This window comes from Hyla sarda, chromosome 10, assembly GCF_029499605.1.
Source record: "Hyla sarda isolate aHylSar1 chromosome 10, aHylSar1.hap1, whole genome shotgun sequence".
Taxonomy (NCBI): domain Eukaryota; kingdom Metazoa; phylum Chordata; class Amphibia; order Anura; family Hylidae; genus Hyla; species Hyla sarda.
The window spans coordinates 19529956-19542985 of record NC_079198.1 but is presented as its reverse complement, the minus strand read 5'-3'; the positions used below and the strand labels follow the sequence as shown (position 1 = coordinate 19542985).

Here is a 13030-nt window from a genome sequence, read left to right as displayed (position 1 = left end):
GAAATACATAAAAACAATAGGGGACTTTAGTATATAGAACTGGTATAGATGTATATAGAGAATGCTGCCATACCAATATAAATATATATATATATATATATATATATATATATATATAGATAGATAGATAGATAGATAGATAGATAGATAGATAGATAGATAGATAGATAGATAGATAGATAGATAGATAGATAGAGAGAGAGAGAGACAGCCTGGGTATATAGATCGAGCCTGGGTATATATATATACATATATATATAGAGGCAGCCTGGGCATATAGATCAGCAGCTACAGCCTAGAGAATGCCAGGGATATCAGATACATTGATACAACAACCGTTGATACAAATGTAACAATGTAAATACAAAAATAAACAAACAAACAAATAGCTACATAACACAAGGCGCAGCCTAGGGATGAAGAAGGGCATTATAGGAGTCTATAGGGATCTCAGGGCTAATGTATACACAGAAGAGACGGTAAGGGAGGGTAGGGCTGTATATGGGGGCCATACAGGTAACATCTCAAGGTCTAATAGGGCCATATTGCAAGAGGGAAGTTTAATGGTGTCTATGGGGGAGGTCACCTGTGTGTAGGGGGTGCAGTGTAAAGTATGGGGGGTCCAGGGGGGAGCTGTCACTTTACCTGAGCACAGCAGTCCCAGCAGAAGGAAGAATAGCTGCATCCTGCAGGCACTGTCTCCAGCTGTCTCTTGGCACTGTCTCCAGCTGTCTCTTGGCACTCCCTGCTGTCTCTCTCCCCTTGGATCAGTACAGGCAGGCTCCTATAGGAGTCTCAGCTCCTTCTCTCTCTCCAGTATCAATCACCTCTCCCTCTCCAGAGCTCGCACTGTGGAACTGCTCCCAGCTGCTGACGTCACTCTTTACTATTATCATACTAGGCCCCTCCCCTTTCACCTGTTCATCCAGGGATTAACCCCCTCGCGCCTGCACGCCTGTGAAAAATCTAGGACACTGCATGATCTGACATGCAAAGAGAGGACAGCCCGGATCTAATGAAGTCTATGGCTGCTGGAATTACATGCAATGTATTAATAACTGAGAATAAGCAAGAGGCCAGCAGATGGTTTAAAGGGCGAGGATACTGGAAAGAAAGAAATAAAATATAAAAACAAATAAGCTGTTCTTTAGCTGCATCTAGTTCTAGGAAAGCTGGGTGATAACCAGTAGGATTGGCACTTAGTAGTGGCTTTGGCCATCTAGGCAGAAATCCTTCATATTCTCTGATTGCTTCATAGGCTCAGGGTCTTGGAAAGTTGGGTGCAGAAGTCCTGTGAGTGCAGAACACATTTACTTAGGTTCCCAAGACAACAACGCCTGAAAAAGGGGGAAGGAATGGGAGGTTCTCACTCAGCTTTCCCAGGCTATTAAATGGCACATTCACCTAGTTATGCAGGAATCTATCACAATCCCTTATTACTTCATAGCTAGGCTGATTTAATGTTCAGGATCTTGGAAAGTTGGGTGCAGAACTCTTGTGAGGACAAAAGACATATACTCAGCTTCCTAAGACAACAGCACCTAGGAGGGAAGGTGGGAGGATCTTCACTCAGCTTTCCCAGGCTACTAAATTTAGATTCACCCAGTTATACAGGAATCCATCATACATTATTCCCTTATTGCTTTGATATCTAGGCTGACTTGGTGTTCACGATCTTGGAAAGCTGGGTGCAAAAGTCCTGTGGAGGCAAAAGCGCCTGAAAGGTAGTGGTGGTGGTGGTTGCTCACTCAGCTTTCCCAGGGTATTAAATGGCAAATTCACCTAGTTATGTAGAAATCCATTATATTCCCTTATATAGGCTGAATTGCTCTTTAGGAAAATGCATGAGAGCCCATCAACAACATATAGTAGGGTCTCCAACTCAGCTCTCCCAGGCTACATAAAAAGGAACGTTTGTGCTGATTTGCTGTAATTTATCTTGTTTCCTTATTGCTTCAAATCTAGGCTGACTTGCTTTTCAGAAACTAGGAAATATGGGGGCAAAAGACTTGCACCCAGCTTTCCCAGGCTACTAAATGGCAAGCCTGCTCAGTTATGTAGGAATCTATCATATTCCCTTAGGCAAAGTTTACCCTTGTTATTTTTTTTGGGCAGTTTTTGGAAAACTACCACTGCAGTTTTGGGCCAAAGCCAGAAGTGTATTCAAAAGGAATAGGACATATCAAGGAAGGACTTATACTTCTCCTCCCTTATGGATCCACTTCTGACTTTGGCTCAAAAACTACAGTGACAGTTTCCCAAAAACTGCCAGAAAAATACCAAGTGGAAACTTAGCCTTATTGCTTCTTATATATAGACGGATTTAAAAAGTTGGATGTAAATCTCCTTTGTGGGCAGAAGACATGTACAGTGGTCCCTCAACATACGATGGTAATCCTTTCCAAATGGACCATCGTTTGTTGAAACCATCGCATGTTGAGGGATCCGTGCAATGTAAAGTATAGGACAGTGGTCTACAACCTGCGGACCTCCAGATGTTGCAAAACTACAACACCCAGCTTGCCCGGACAGCCAACGGCTGTCCGGGCATGCTGGGAGTTGTAGTTTTGCAACATCTGGAGTTCCGCAGGTTGTAGACCACTGGTATAGGAAGTTGTACTCACGTGTCCCCGTCGCTCCGGACCATCACCGCTCGTCACCGCTGCCATGGATGTCGCCGTCCATCGCTGTCGCCGTGTCCCCTGGGTGTCCCCGACGCTCCGGCAAGGCCTCTGCTTCCCCGGCATCCTCGCTCTCCGTCGCCACCATCACGCCACTACGCACGCCGCTCCTATTGGATGACAGGACGGCGTGCGCAGCGACATGATGACGACGATGGAGAGCGCCGATGACAGATGCAGGGGATCCTGAAGAGGACGCGCCGGAGCCCCGAGGACAGGTAAGTGATCGTCAGCGGACCACACGGGGCACCGTAAACGTCTATCCGGTTGCAGCTGAAGCAGTCTGCGCTGCCGGATAGCCGTTTATGTGATGGCCCCGACATACAAAAGCATCGTATGTTGATGCTGCCTTCAACATGCGATGGACTCTGAGAGGCCATCGTATGTTGAAATGATCGTATGTTGGGGCCATCGTAGGTCGGGGGGGTCACTGTACCCAGTCTTCCTAAGGCCATGTTCACACTACGGAATTCTCGCGGTATTCCACGAGCGGAACTCCGCGAGCGGAATTCTGCGGTGTAAACTCAACATTAGTGTGAATGAGTCCCCGTTCACACTGCGGAATTTCCGCGGCGGACAATTCCGCCACTGAAATTGTTCCACGCAAAGAAAGAGCATGTTCATTCTTTGCACGGATTCCGCGAGCACTGCATAGCCGTCAATGGTGACGGCTCAGTGCCCCGCGGCCCTAGCGCCGAAGCAACCTCGGCGGCGGCCGCCAGGCGGAATCTACGCTCGTGGAATTCAGCCGCGAGAATTCCGTAGTGTGAACATGGCCTAAAAAAACAGCACCTAGTAGGGTCTTCACTCATCTTTCCCTAGGCTACTAAATGGCAAGTTCACCCAGTTATGCAGGAATCCATCTTGTTCCCTCTTTGCTTCATATGTAGACTGACTTTCCAGGCTATGTGATGCCTGGGCTGACTTGCTGTTCAGAATCTAGAAAAGGTGAATGTAAACCCCTGTATGGGCAAAAACTTGTAACCACCCAAAAAGTCTTAGGCTAGGTTTACATACATCCAGCGTCCGGCTCCGGCAAAACTGGGTGAAAATTGCCACAACTGATGCACCAACTGATGCCAGAAGTGCATCAGTTGGCATCAGTTGTGCATCATCTGGTGTCGGACGGGGGGAGTGCAGCATGATGCGTTCCCCTGTCTGTGCCGGTCCAGCGAGTCCAATCATCCGGCGTCTAAACTGAGACGCCGGATGATTGTGAACAGTCCCATTCATTTGTTTTGGCTGCATTTTTTGCAGCACCAGAGGGAAAAGAAAACTGACGACGGACATATGTAAAGGGGGCATTATAGTTCAATCAGTATTGTCATCCAGCTTTTCCGAATTCCAGATACCTGTAGTGATACTTACTTTTGCATATCTGCCATTGATTGGTCCAAGAAATCTGGGTGACAAACACTGAAGAGGAATGTGTGAATAGAAAACAATTCAAGGACTCCCACCTGAGATTTCTTTTATTTTACATGGAAATGCTCTAGTTAGGCTAGGTTCACACTACGGAATTTCTGCCTGCTATTCCGCTTTGAAATTGCAGGCAGAAATTCTGCTTACTAAAATGCACAAGCTAGTGAATAGTGAATAGTTTCCGTTCACAAATTCACACTTTGGAATTTTGGATGCGGAATTTGTGAACAAAAAACCCGCTTTAAAATATCCGCTTGAAGAACAAGGCTAGGTTCACACTGCAGAATTGTGAGTGTGGCCAGTCAGCGCTAGGACCACGCGGACACTGCAGTCTCCAATAGAATGCAATGTTTTCCGCGAGTATTTCTGCCTGAAGAATGAGCAACGCCATTCTTCAGGCGGAAATTTTCAAGCGGATTTTCCGTTCACAAATTCAGCTTCACAAATTCCGAAGTGTGAATTTGTGAACGGAAACCCATTCACTACACTATACAGTACATTTTAGCAAGCTGAATTTCTGTCTGCAATTTCAAAACGGAATTGCAGGCGGAAATTCCGTAGTGTGAACCTAGCCTTATAGCGCTCTTTCTTCAGGCAGATATCCTTGCGGAACACATTGCAGTCTATTGAGGACTGCAATGTCCGTGCAGTCTTAGCACCGAATGATCCACTCGGAATCTCCGGGCGGAAATTTTCCTTCTGGAGATTCCGCAGTGTGAACCAAGCCTTAGTGTTATTTTTCAGGATAAGGGGGGGGGGGGGGGGGGGGGAGGGGATATGGTTACAGGATTTAATATCAGGCATTGGAGGGGGGGGGGGGGGCGCTTTGTAGTAAGATGAATTATTACTCGGTGGGGAAGGTGGAGCAGGTACTGCAGGCTCTCAGATGATTTATTGATCGGCATCAAAGTTGACCCAAGTGTTCAATAAATCAGTCGGAGTTTTATCAGCTTAGTGTGAGTGGCCTTTCCTAATCCATCTATCTATCCATTATCTCTCTGTCTATGGGGCTGTCGGACTAGTGAGCTGAAATCTATATGCCAAGATGGATGTGGATTATGGGGCAGGGGGAGAAATATTCCTTATTATATAGGATTGACCGGGGTGAGCTGTAATTACAATTGCTGATTCCATATATAAACTGTAGACATTTCGGTTTTTAGGCCGCAAACATCCAGGGTTTTGGCAATTAAATGGAATTTTTTTTTTAAAATAATCTATGGTGCCCCCAATGTTTACAGGGAGTGACAGCTCTGCCCTCCTGCCCTGTTGTGCCCCAGTCCTGTGTTGGGAGAGGACTACACAGTATATGGGGGAGATTTATCAAAACCTGTGCAGAAGAAAAGATGCCCAGTTGCCCATAGCAACCAATCAGATCACTTCTTTCGTTTTGCAGAGGCCTTGTTAAAAATGAAAGAAGCGATCTGATTGGTTGCTATGGGAGACTGGGCAACTTTTCCTCTGCACAGGTTTTGGTAAATCTCCCCCTCTGTCTCTACCTGGTGCACATCTATAACATAATGTATAATAGTGGGGGTCTAAAGGCCCCCATTCACAATGTTGACATGTTTCCGCCTAACCCACCACTTTCAGCAGGACCAGGCAACCATGTGTATGGGGACCCAGTCAGAGGAGTCACTTGTAGCTTCTGGGACTCAATGCAAAATCTGCAACAGGGCCCCATATGCCAATTATGATACTGGCCGCTTATGGGGCAGATGTGCTTTGTGGCCCCCTTAGGCACCAGGGCCCTGGTGCGACTGCTACCTCTGCTACCTCTATAGCTACGCCCCTGGTCCCTGAGTTTGGGATATAAGGAATCTGGCAGCGGCTTTCTCAGTACCCCCCCCCCCCCTATTCCGAATAAGCGAACGCCAAGCTGATCATCATGTAAATGGACAGGTTGGGAGAGCTGCCAGCCGATGACTACATTCAGCGTGTGACTACCTTTCGGACCTATACAGAACCACTGTATGCATACAAAGGCACTTATGGTTTATTTTCCTCTTCAATTCATATTGGATACAAAAGAAACATTGTTCCATGTTCAATCAGAATTGATCTCTTTAGGAAGTGGATATTATAGCACCAGGAGTTCCTAAAGATCTGTATAATGGACTAAACTCATGTCTTACCTACATAAGGCTTAGAATGCCTCCATAATAGAGCAAACAGTAGAATCATCTGGAAAACTTTATTTTTTATTTTTTTTTTAAATCAACTGGTGCCAGAAAGTTAAACAGATTTGTAAATTACTTCTATTAAAAAAATCTTAATCCTTACAGTACTTATTAGCTGCTGAATACTACATAGGAAATGTTTTTCTTTTTGGAACACAGTGCTCTCTGCTGACATCATGACCACTGTGCTCTCTGCTGACATCTCTGTCCATTTTAAGAACTATCCAGAGTAGGAGAAAATCCCCATAGCAAACATATGCTGCCCTGGACAGTTCCTAAAATGGACAGAGATGTCATTTCCTTTGTAGTATACAGTCCCTAAAAAGTACTGGAAGGGTAAAGATTTTTTTAATAGAAGTGATTTACAAATCACTTTCTGGCACCAGTTGATTTAAAAAAAAAAAAGTTTTCCACAGGAGTACCCCTTTAAGGTCAGTTTCACACAAGCATACTACAATCGTCTTTCTGTGCCTCTAGTATGACCGCAAGTCCCCATCTAATTACCCAAACTGTTAGCACTGTGGATCTCTATGATGCCTTCGGAATTTCCATGCGTAATTCCACATTTAAATTCTGCACGGAGATTTCACTACAGCAGAGACCCATTCAATTCAACGGGATTCTGCTGCGCTGTACACACGGTGAAATTTGGCATGGAAATACCGATTTCTGTGTCCGCAGAAAGAATGAACCTGTCCATTTTTTCTGGAGACTCCGCACGGAATGCATAGCCGCCTATGAGATGGCGCATTCCTGTGCGGTCTTAGCGCCAGCATGTTAGGGTAGTGCCTGCAGTCTGCGGAAAGTCCGCACAGAGATTTTCCGTGCAGACATTTCGAGGTGTGAGCATAGCCTTAGACAGTCAGTCAGGTTGAGACTGGCAGCTGTAAGGCTATGTTCACACGGCAGAATTTTGGCGGACATGTCAATTCTTTTTTTTGGAATCTGCTCACAAATGCATATTCCCGTCTATGGAGACGGCACATTTCTGAGCAGTCCTAGCCGGCACATTTTTCGGGAGGACATTCCACTGTGCGAACATAGCCTATTATGGACGCAGAAATGTGGAAGGATTATGATTGTGGGAAATTCAGGTGGAATTTTAAAGGTGGAATTCCTGTTTAACTAAGATTTAAAAAAAAGACACAAGAGAACATTTATCCAATCCAGTTAATTTTCTCATGAATTAGTGTCAGATTCCATGATAAATAATGACTATATTTGACACTGACGTTTTTGCTAAACCCTGCTGAGCTGTCATTTAAGCAAGAATTATGAAAGGAGAGGCGGACTCGCTGTGCCTTTCACTCACATAATAATTAACTAATACATAGGTCTGATGTGTAGAAAGTCTGCGCACACGTAGCAGAGCTGAGTTGCTCACAACTTACTGTGGTATTATGACCTTTTACCTTACATAGGACTACAGGCGAGGCTATAACTATGTCTCAGAGTAATATATAAATATATATATATATATATATATATATTTATATATATATATATATATATATATATATATATATATATATATATATAGAAAAATCGACACAGTAGGCACCCGAGCACCTTTTCTTACCCTGGAGTGCTGCTTTCCTGCTCTATCTATATATAGATATAGATATATGCATTAAAGGGGTACTTTTTTTTTTGTTTAAATAAACTGGTGCCAGAAAGTAAAACAGATTTGTAAATTACTTCTATTAAAAAATCTTAATCCTTCCAGTACTTATTAGCAGCTGAATACTACAGAGGAAATCCTTTTCTTTTTGGAACACAGAGCTCTCTGCTGACATCATGACCACAGTGCTCTCTACTGACACCTCTGTCCATTTTAGGAACTGTCCAGAACAGCATATGTTTTCTATGGGGATTTTCTCCTACTCTGGACAGTTCTTAAAAAGGGTATTCCAGGAAAAAACTTCTTTTTTTTTTTAGATATCAACTGGCTCCAGAAAGTTAAACAGATTTTTAAATTACTTCTATTAAAAAATCTTAATCCCTTCAATAATTATCAGCTGCTGAAGTTGAGTTTTTTTTCTCTGTCTGGCAACAGTGCTCTCTGCTGACATCTCTGCTTGTCTCGGGAACTGCACAGAGTAGAAGAGGTTTGCTATGGGGATTTGCTTCTAAACTGGGCGGTTCCGGAGACAGGTGTCATCAGAGAGCACTTAGACAGAAAAGAACAACTCAACTTCAGAAGCTCATAATTACTGAAAGGATGAAGATTTTTTTTTAATAGAAGTAATTTACAAATCTGTTTAACTTTCTGGAGCCAGTTGATATATATATATATATATATATATATATATATATATATATATATTTTAAAAAAAAATTTTTTCCTGGATAACCCCTTTTAAATGGACAGAGATGTCAGCAGAGAGCACTGTGCTCGTGGTGTAAGCAGAGAGCTCTGTGTTCCAAAAAGAAAAAAAAAATCCTCTGTAGTATTCAGCCGCTAATAAGTACTGGAAGGATTAAGATTTTTTAATAGAAGAAATTTACAAATCTGTTTAACTTTCTGGCACCAGTTGATTAAAAAAAAAAAAGTTTTCCACCGGAGTACCCCTTTAAAACTATATACCGAAGGAGTGTATTAACAAATTCATGTCTGCTACGTGTATTAATACATACTATTGTTATAAAGAGAGTTCCTCTTATAGCTATATCAGAGCAGGAGGGGATGTCAGTCAAGGCCATGTTCCCATAGTGTGTCAATAAGTTCTCTGTATAGCTGGACATATGGTACGGAGACACATGGCCATTGTGTGCATCTACTGCACAGGCTGCGGGCCCTGGGGGAGAACTTATACCAGTGGTCTTCAACCTGCGGACCTCCAGATGTTGCAAAACTACAACTCCCAGCATGCCCGGACAGCCGTTGGCTGTCCGGGCATGCTGGGATTTGTAGTTTTGCAACATCTGGAGGTCCGCAGGTTGGAGACCACTGCTCTATACATACAGGGTCCATATGAATGTCTCCTGCAATAGAGATAATACAACTGTGCCCAGAGGAGTAACTTGTAGCTTCTGGGCCCTGACGCAAGATTTGTAAGGCTGGGTTCACACCACGCTTTTCAAATACGGTTACCGTATACGGTTTTCCGCTAAAAAATGTATGGCAAAAACCGTATGCAACCGTATACAACGTATACGGTTTTTCTCCGTACGGTTCTATCCGTTTGCATCAGTTTTTGCTATTTTTGCTATTTTGTTGGAATTAGTTTTCCAGCAATTTAATAAAGTTATTATTGTTCTATTGAAATTCCAATCTGCGCATGTGTCAACTCCAAAAACGGATTAGAAAAACCGCGTGCAACCGTATTCTGAAATTCTGTGTACGGTTCTCATAGACAACAATGTTAAAAGAACCGCATACGGTTCGCATACGGTTTTCCAACCGGAGGCAAAAACATGGTCGACAGCGTTCTTGCCTACGGTTCAAAAATCGGCAAAACCGTATCCGAGGCAAAACGGATGCAACCGTACACAACATTTGGAATACGGTTTACAATGCATTCTCTATGCATACGGTTTCGGATACGGTCGTATAGGTTTTTTTGCGGAAAACCATATACGGTTACCGTATTTGAAAAACGTGGTGTGAACCCGTATACGGTTTTAAAAATGATGTCCGGTTGCATCCGTTTTTTTAGGAAAAAAACGTATACGTTTTTAACTTTTCACTCCATTATGAATAAAGTTTTATTTGATTGATTGAAATTCCAAGAAAAAAAAAACCGAGCAAAGCCAAAAACTGTATGGTGAAAACCGGATGGAACCGTACGCACATACGGTTCTGTACGGTTCCCATTGACTCCCTAAAAAAACGGATACGGTTTAATACAGTTTTTCACACGGACCAAAAACCGAGCTTCTTCATGTCTCATCTGTTTCTATTGCTTGCACGATAATTCTATTCTGTTTACAGCACTTAGAGATATGCTTTACGGTATCTACGTGGACATAGGGAACAATAGACTAGAGAGGACCCTAATGACTTTAATAGAAAAGTTTTCTAGGCATGCTCTTTTACCTGTACAGAGGTCATTGTGCAGGAAGGGGTTGGAGGTAAGCTGTGACCTAAGGCATGCCTTAGGAAGCGGGTAATCGTGAAACGCGTTGCATGATGGGAAATAAACCATTTTAAACTTCTACCTTGTCTCAGCGCTCCTATCCATCCCGCCTTGCTGTCTGGAGATTGTCTGCTCTTATCGTGTCTCTGCCTATTGTGACTGGCTTGATCCAATCTTATGTATGTAATGGTGTCACCTTTCATTGTGACCAAACAAACACCTCCAGGGAGATCTCAGGATCAAGCAGGCGCGTGAATCTCATTCAACGTTAGGATATTTTATTACCCACAATGCAATGCGTTTCGCGGAAGACCGCTTCATCATGCCTGAAGAAGAAGCTTTCGCCAGACCCATGCCTTGATCGTGGGTGACACTTTATTGGGCACAATCAGGGGCGTAGCTATAGAGGTAGCAGAGGTAGCATTCGCACTGGGGCCCTGATGCCTAAGGGGGCCCCAAAGCACATATGCCCCCAAGAGAGACCAGTATTATAATTGGCCCATGTGGCCCTGTTACAGATCTTGGATCAGGGCCCAGAAGCTACAAGTTACTCATCTGGGCACAATTGTATTATCTCTATTACAGGAGACATTCATATGGACCCTGTATGTATAGAGGGATTCTCCCCCAGTGCCCAAACAAACACCTCCAGGGAGATCTCAGGATCAAGCAGGCGCGTGAATCTCATTCAAAGGTAGGAGAGTTTATTACCATCAATGCAACGCGTTTCGCGGAAGACCGCTTCATCAGGCATGATGAAGCGGTCTTCCACGAAACGCGTTGCATTGATTGTAATAAACTCTCCTACCTTTGAATGAGATTCACGCGCCTGCTTGATCCTGAGATTTCCCTGGAGGTGTTTGTTTGGTTGCTGTATTTGCCTTAGGAGCGGCTGCTGGATCCCGGTCATCACGACTCTATTTGCATCTACCATTGTGGTCCTCCACTCCAATGTAGGTGCACAACTGCACTTGGGTTGAGCACCTTGTATCACCTTAGATCACGTCAATGTAATTCATTGTTGTACTTGGCCCAGTACAACCACCGCTGGTGAGCACCAGAACCTCTGGTTCATAAATACTTTGGTTTACGTTATCACACTATGGAGCACTTTCCTTTGTTATAGTTACCTTTCATTGTAATCCTGGATGTGATGAGAAGACAGAGACTGCTGAAAAGTCTTTTTTCTATAGAACAGGAAATGTGATGTGTCAGCGCTGTAGGTAGAAAGTTCTATAGAAGTAGAAACTGAGCAGATTGACTATAGTTTTGTGGAAAAAGATTTAGTATAACTCAGTGCTTCCCAACCATGATGTCTCCAGCTGTTGCAAAACTACAACTCCCAGCATGCCCCAACAGATGTTCAAGGGGTACTCCGGTGGAAAACTTTTTTTTTTTAATCAACTGGTGCCTCAAAGTTAAACAGATTTGCAAATATCTTCTATAAAAAAATCTTAATCCTTCCAGTACTTATTAGCTGCTGAATACTACAGAGGAAATGATGTTAATTTTGGAACACAGAGTTCTCTGCTGACATCACGAGCACAGTGCTCTCTGCTGACATCTCTGTCCATTTTAAGAACTGTCCAAAGTAGGAGAAAATCCCCATAGCAAACATATGCTGCTCTGGTAAGTTCCTAAAATGGACAGAGATGTCAGCATAGAGCACAGTGGTCATGATGTCAGCAGAGAGCACTGTGTTCCAAAAAGAAAAGAATTTCCTCTGTAGTATTCAGCAGCTATTAAGTACTGGAAAGATTAAGATTTTTTTTTAATAGAAGTAATTTACAAATCTGTTTAACTTTCTGGCACCAGTTGATTTAAAAAAAAAAAAAAAAAAGTTTTCCACCAGAGTACCCCTTTAAAAATGTATACTCTATCCACAGGACAGGGCCTGACTCTCCCCGGTGAACCCTCCGGCCCCACCTTCTGAGACATACTCAACTTGGCAGTGGCTCCCCATTCTGCCAATTACCGACTGAGGCAGGACACCATTGAGGCCAGTGTTTTTTTGAACAAGCCGTCACTGCGGAGACGGGTATAATTTTAAAGGTGGGGGCTGGAGCATTCAGCAGGTAGAGTTTGGCCCCGTTCTGGAGATAGGGGATACGTTTTTAATAGCTGCATAACTCCTTTAACATATATGCTATTTGTATGGCCAACCTATAGGGTATCTGTAACATTCTTTACACTAGTTGTGAAGAAAGCACAGTCTGTGATGGGCGGTTGGGTTGACAAGGCAACCATATGATGCCCAGTGAGTTCTGTGCATGAGTCTTATTAATTAGAAATGGAATTGTGCACAGAACCTAATGGGTGTTGTACGTTACCTTGGCAACTGTCCACGCAGCGTAAATAGCATCTCTCCACACCAACCAGAAGAACGAGTGGAAGTTCCACTTCACGCCATGTTGATGCGGCAGAATATCTGCGGAAAACATGAGCGGACTTTCCTCAAATATAGGGCGCTAGAACCTTTCGGAGAAACGCAGCCTCCATAGCCTGAAACGCATTTCCGAGCAGATTCCGCTGAAAGAATTAACATGTCAATTTTTTGGGCAGTGTGCAGAATCAGAATTTCCGCCACAGATGTTTCCGTCATGGAAATTTTTGCCACGTGCACTGTACAGCAGACTCCCATTAAAAACAGGGCTGAAACAGGATTTCC

At 43.6% G+C, this 13030-nt stretch overlaps 1 protein-coding gene across 2 annotated transcripts in view; it reads right to left on the bottom strand.

Moving 5' to 3' along the window:
• Window positions 1–921, bottom strand: part of NECTIN2 (nectin cell adhesion molecule 2) — a 97279-nt gene extending 96358 nt beyond the window's left edge. The window contains exon 1 of one of the 2 annotated variants that reach the window (XM_056542412.1): window positions 646–921. In XM_056542412.1, coding sequence (XP_056398387.1) covers window positions 646–685 — 40 coding nt within the window. In that variant the 5' untranslated portion in view covers window positions 686–921. The remainder of the gene's footprint in view (window positions 1–645) is intronic. The other variant, XM_056542413.1, reaches the window with a different exon arrangement.
• Between the last annotated feature and the right edge of the window lie 12109 nt (window positions 922–13030).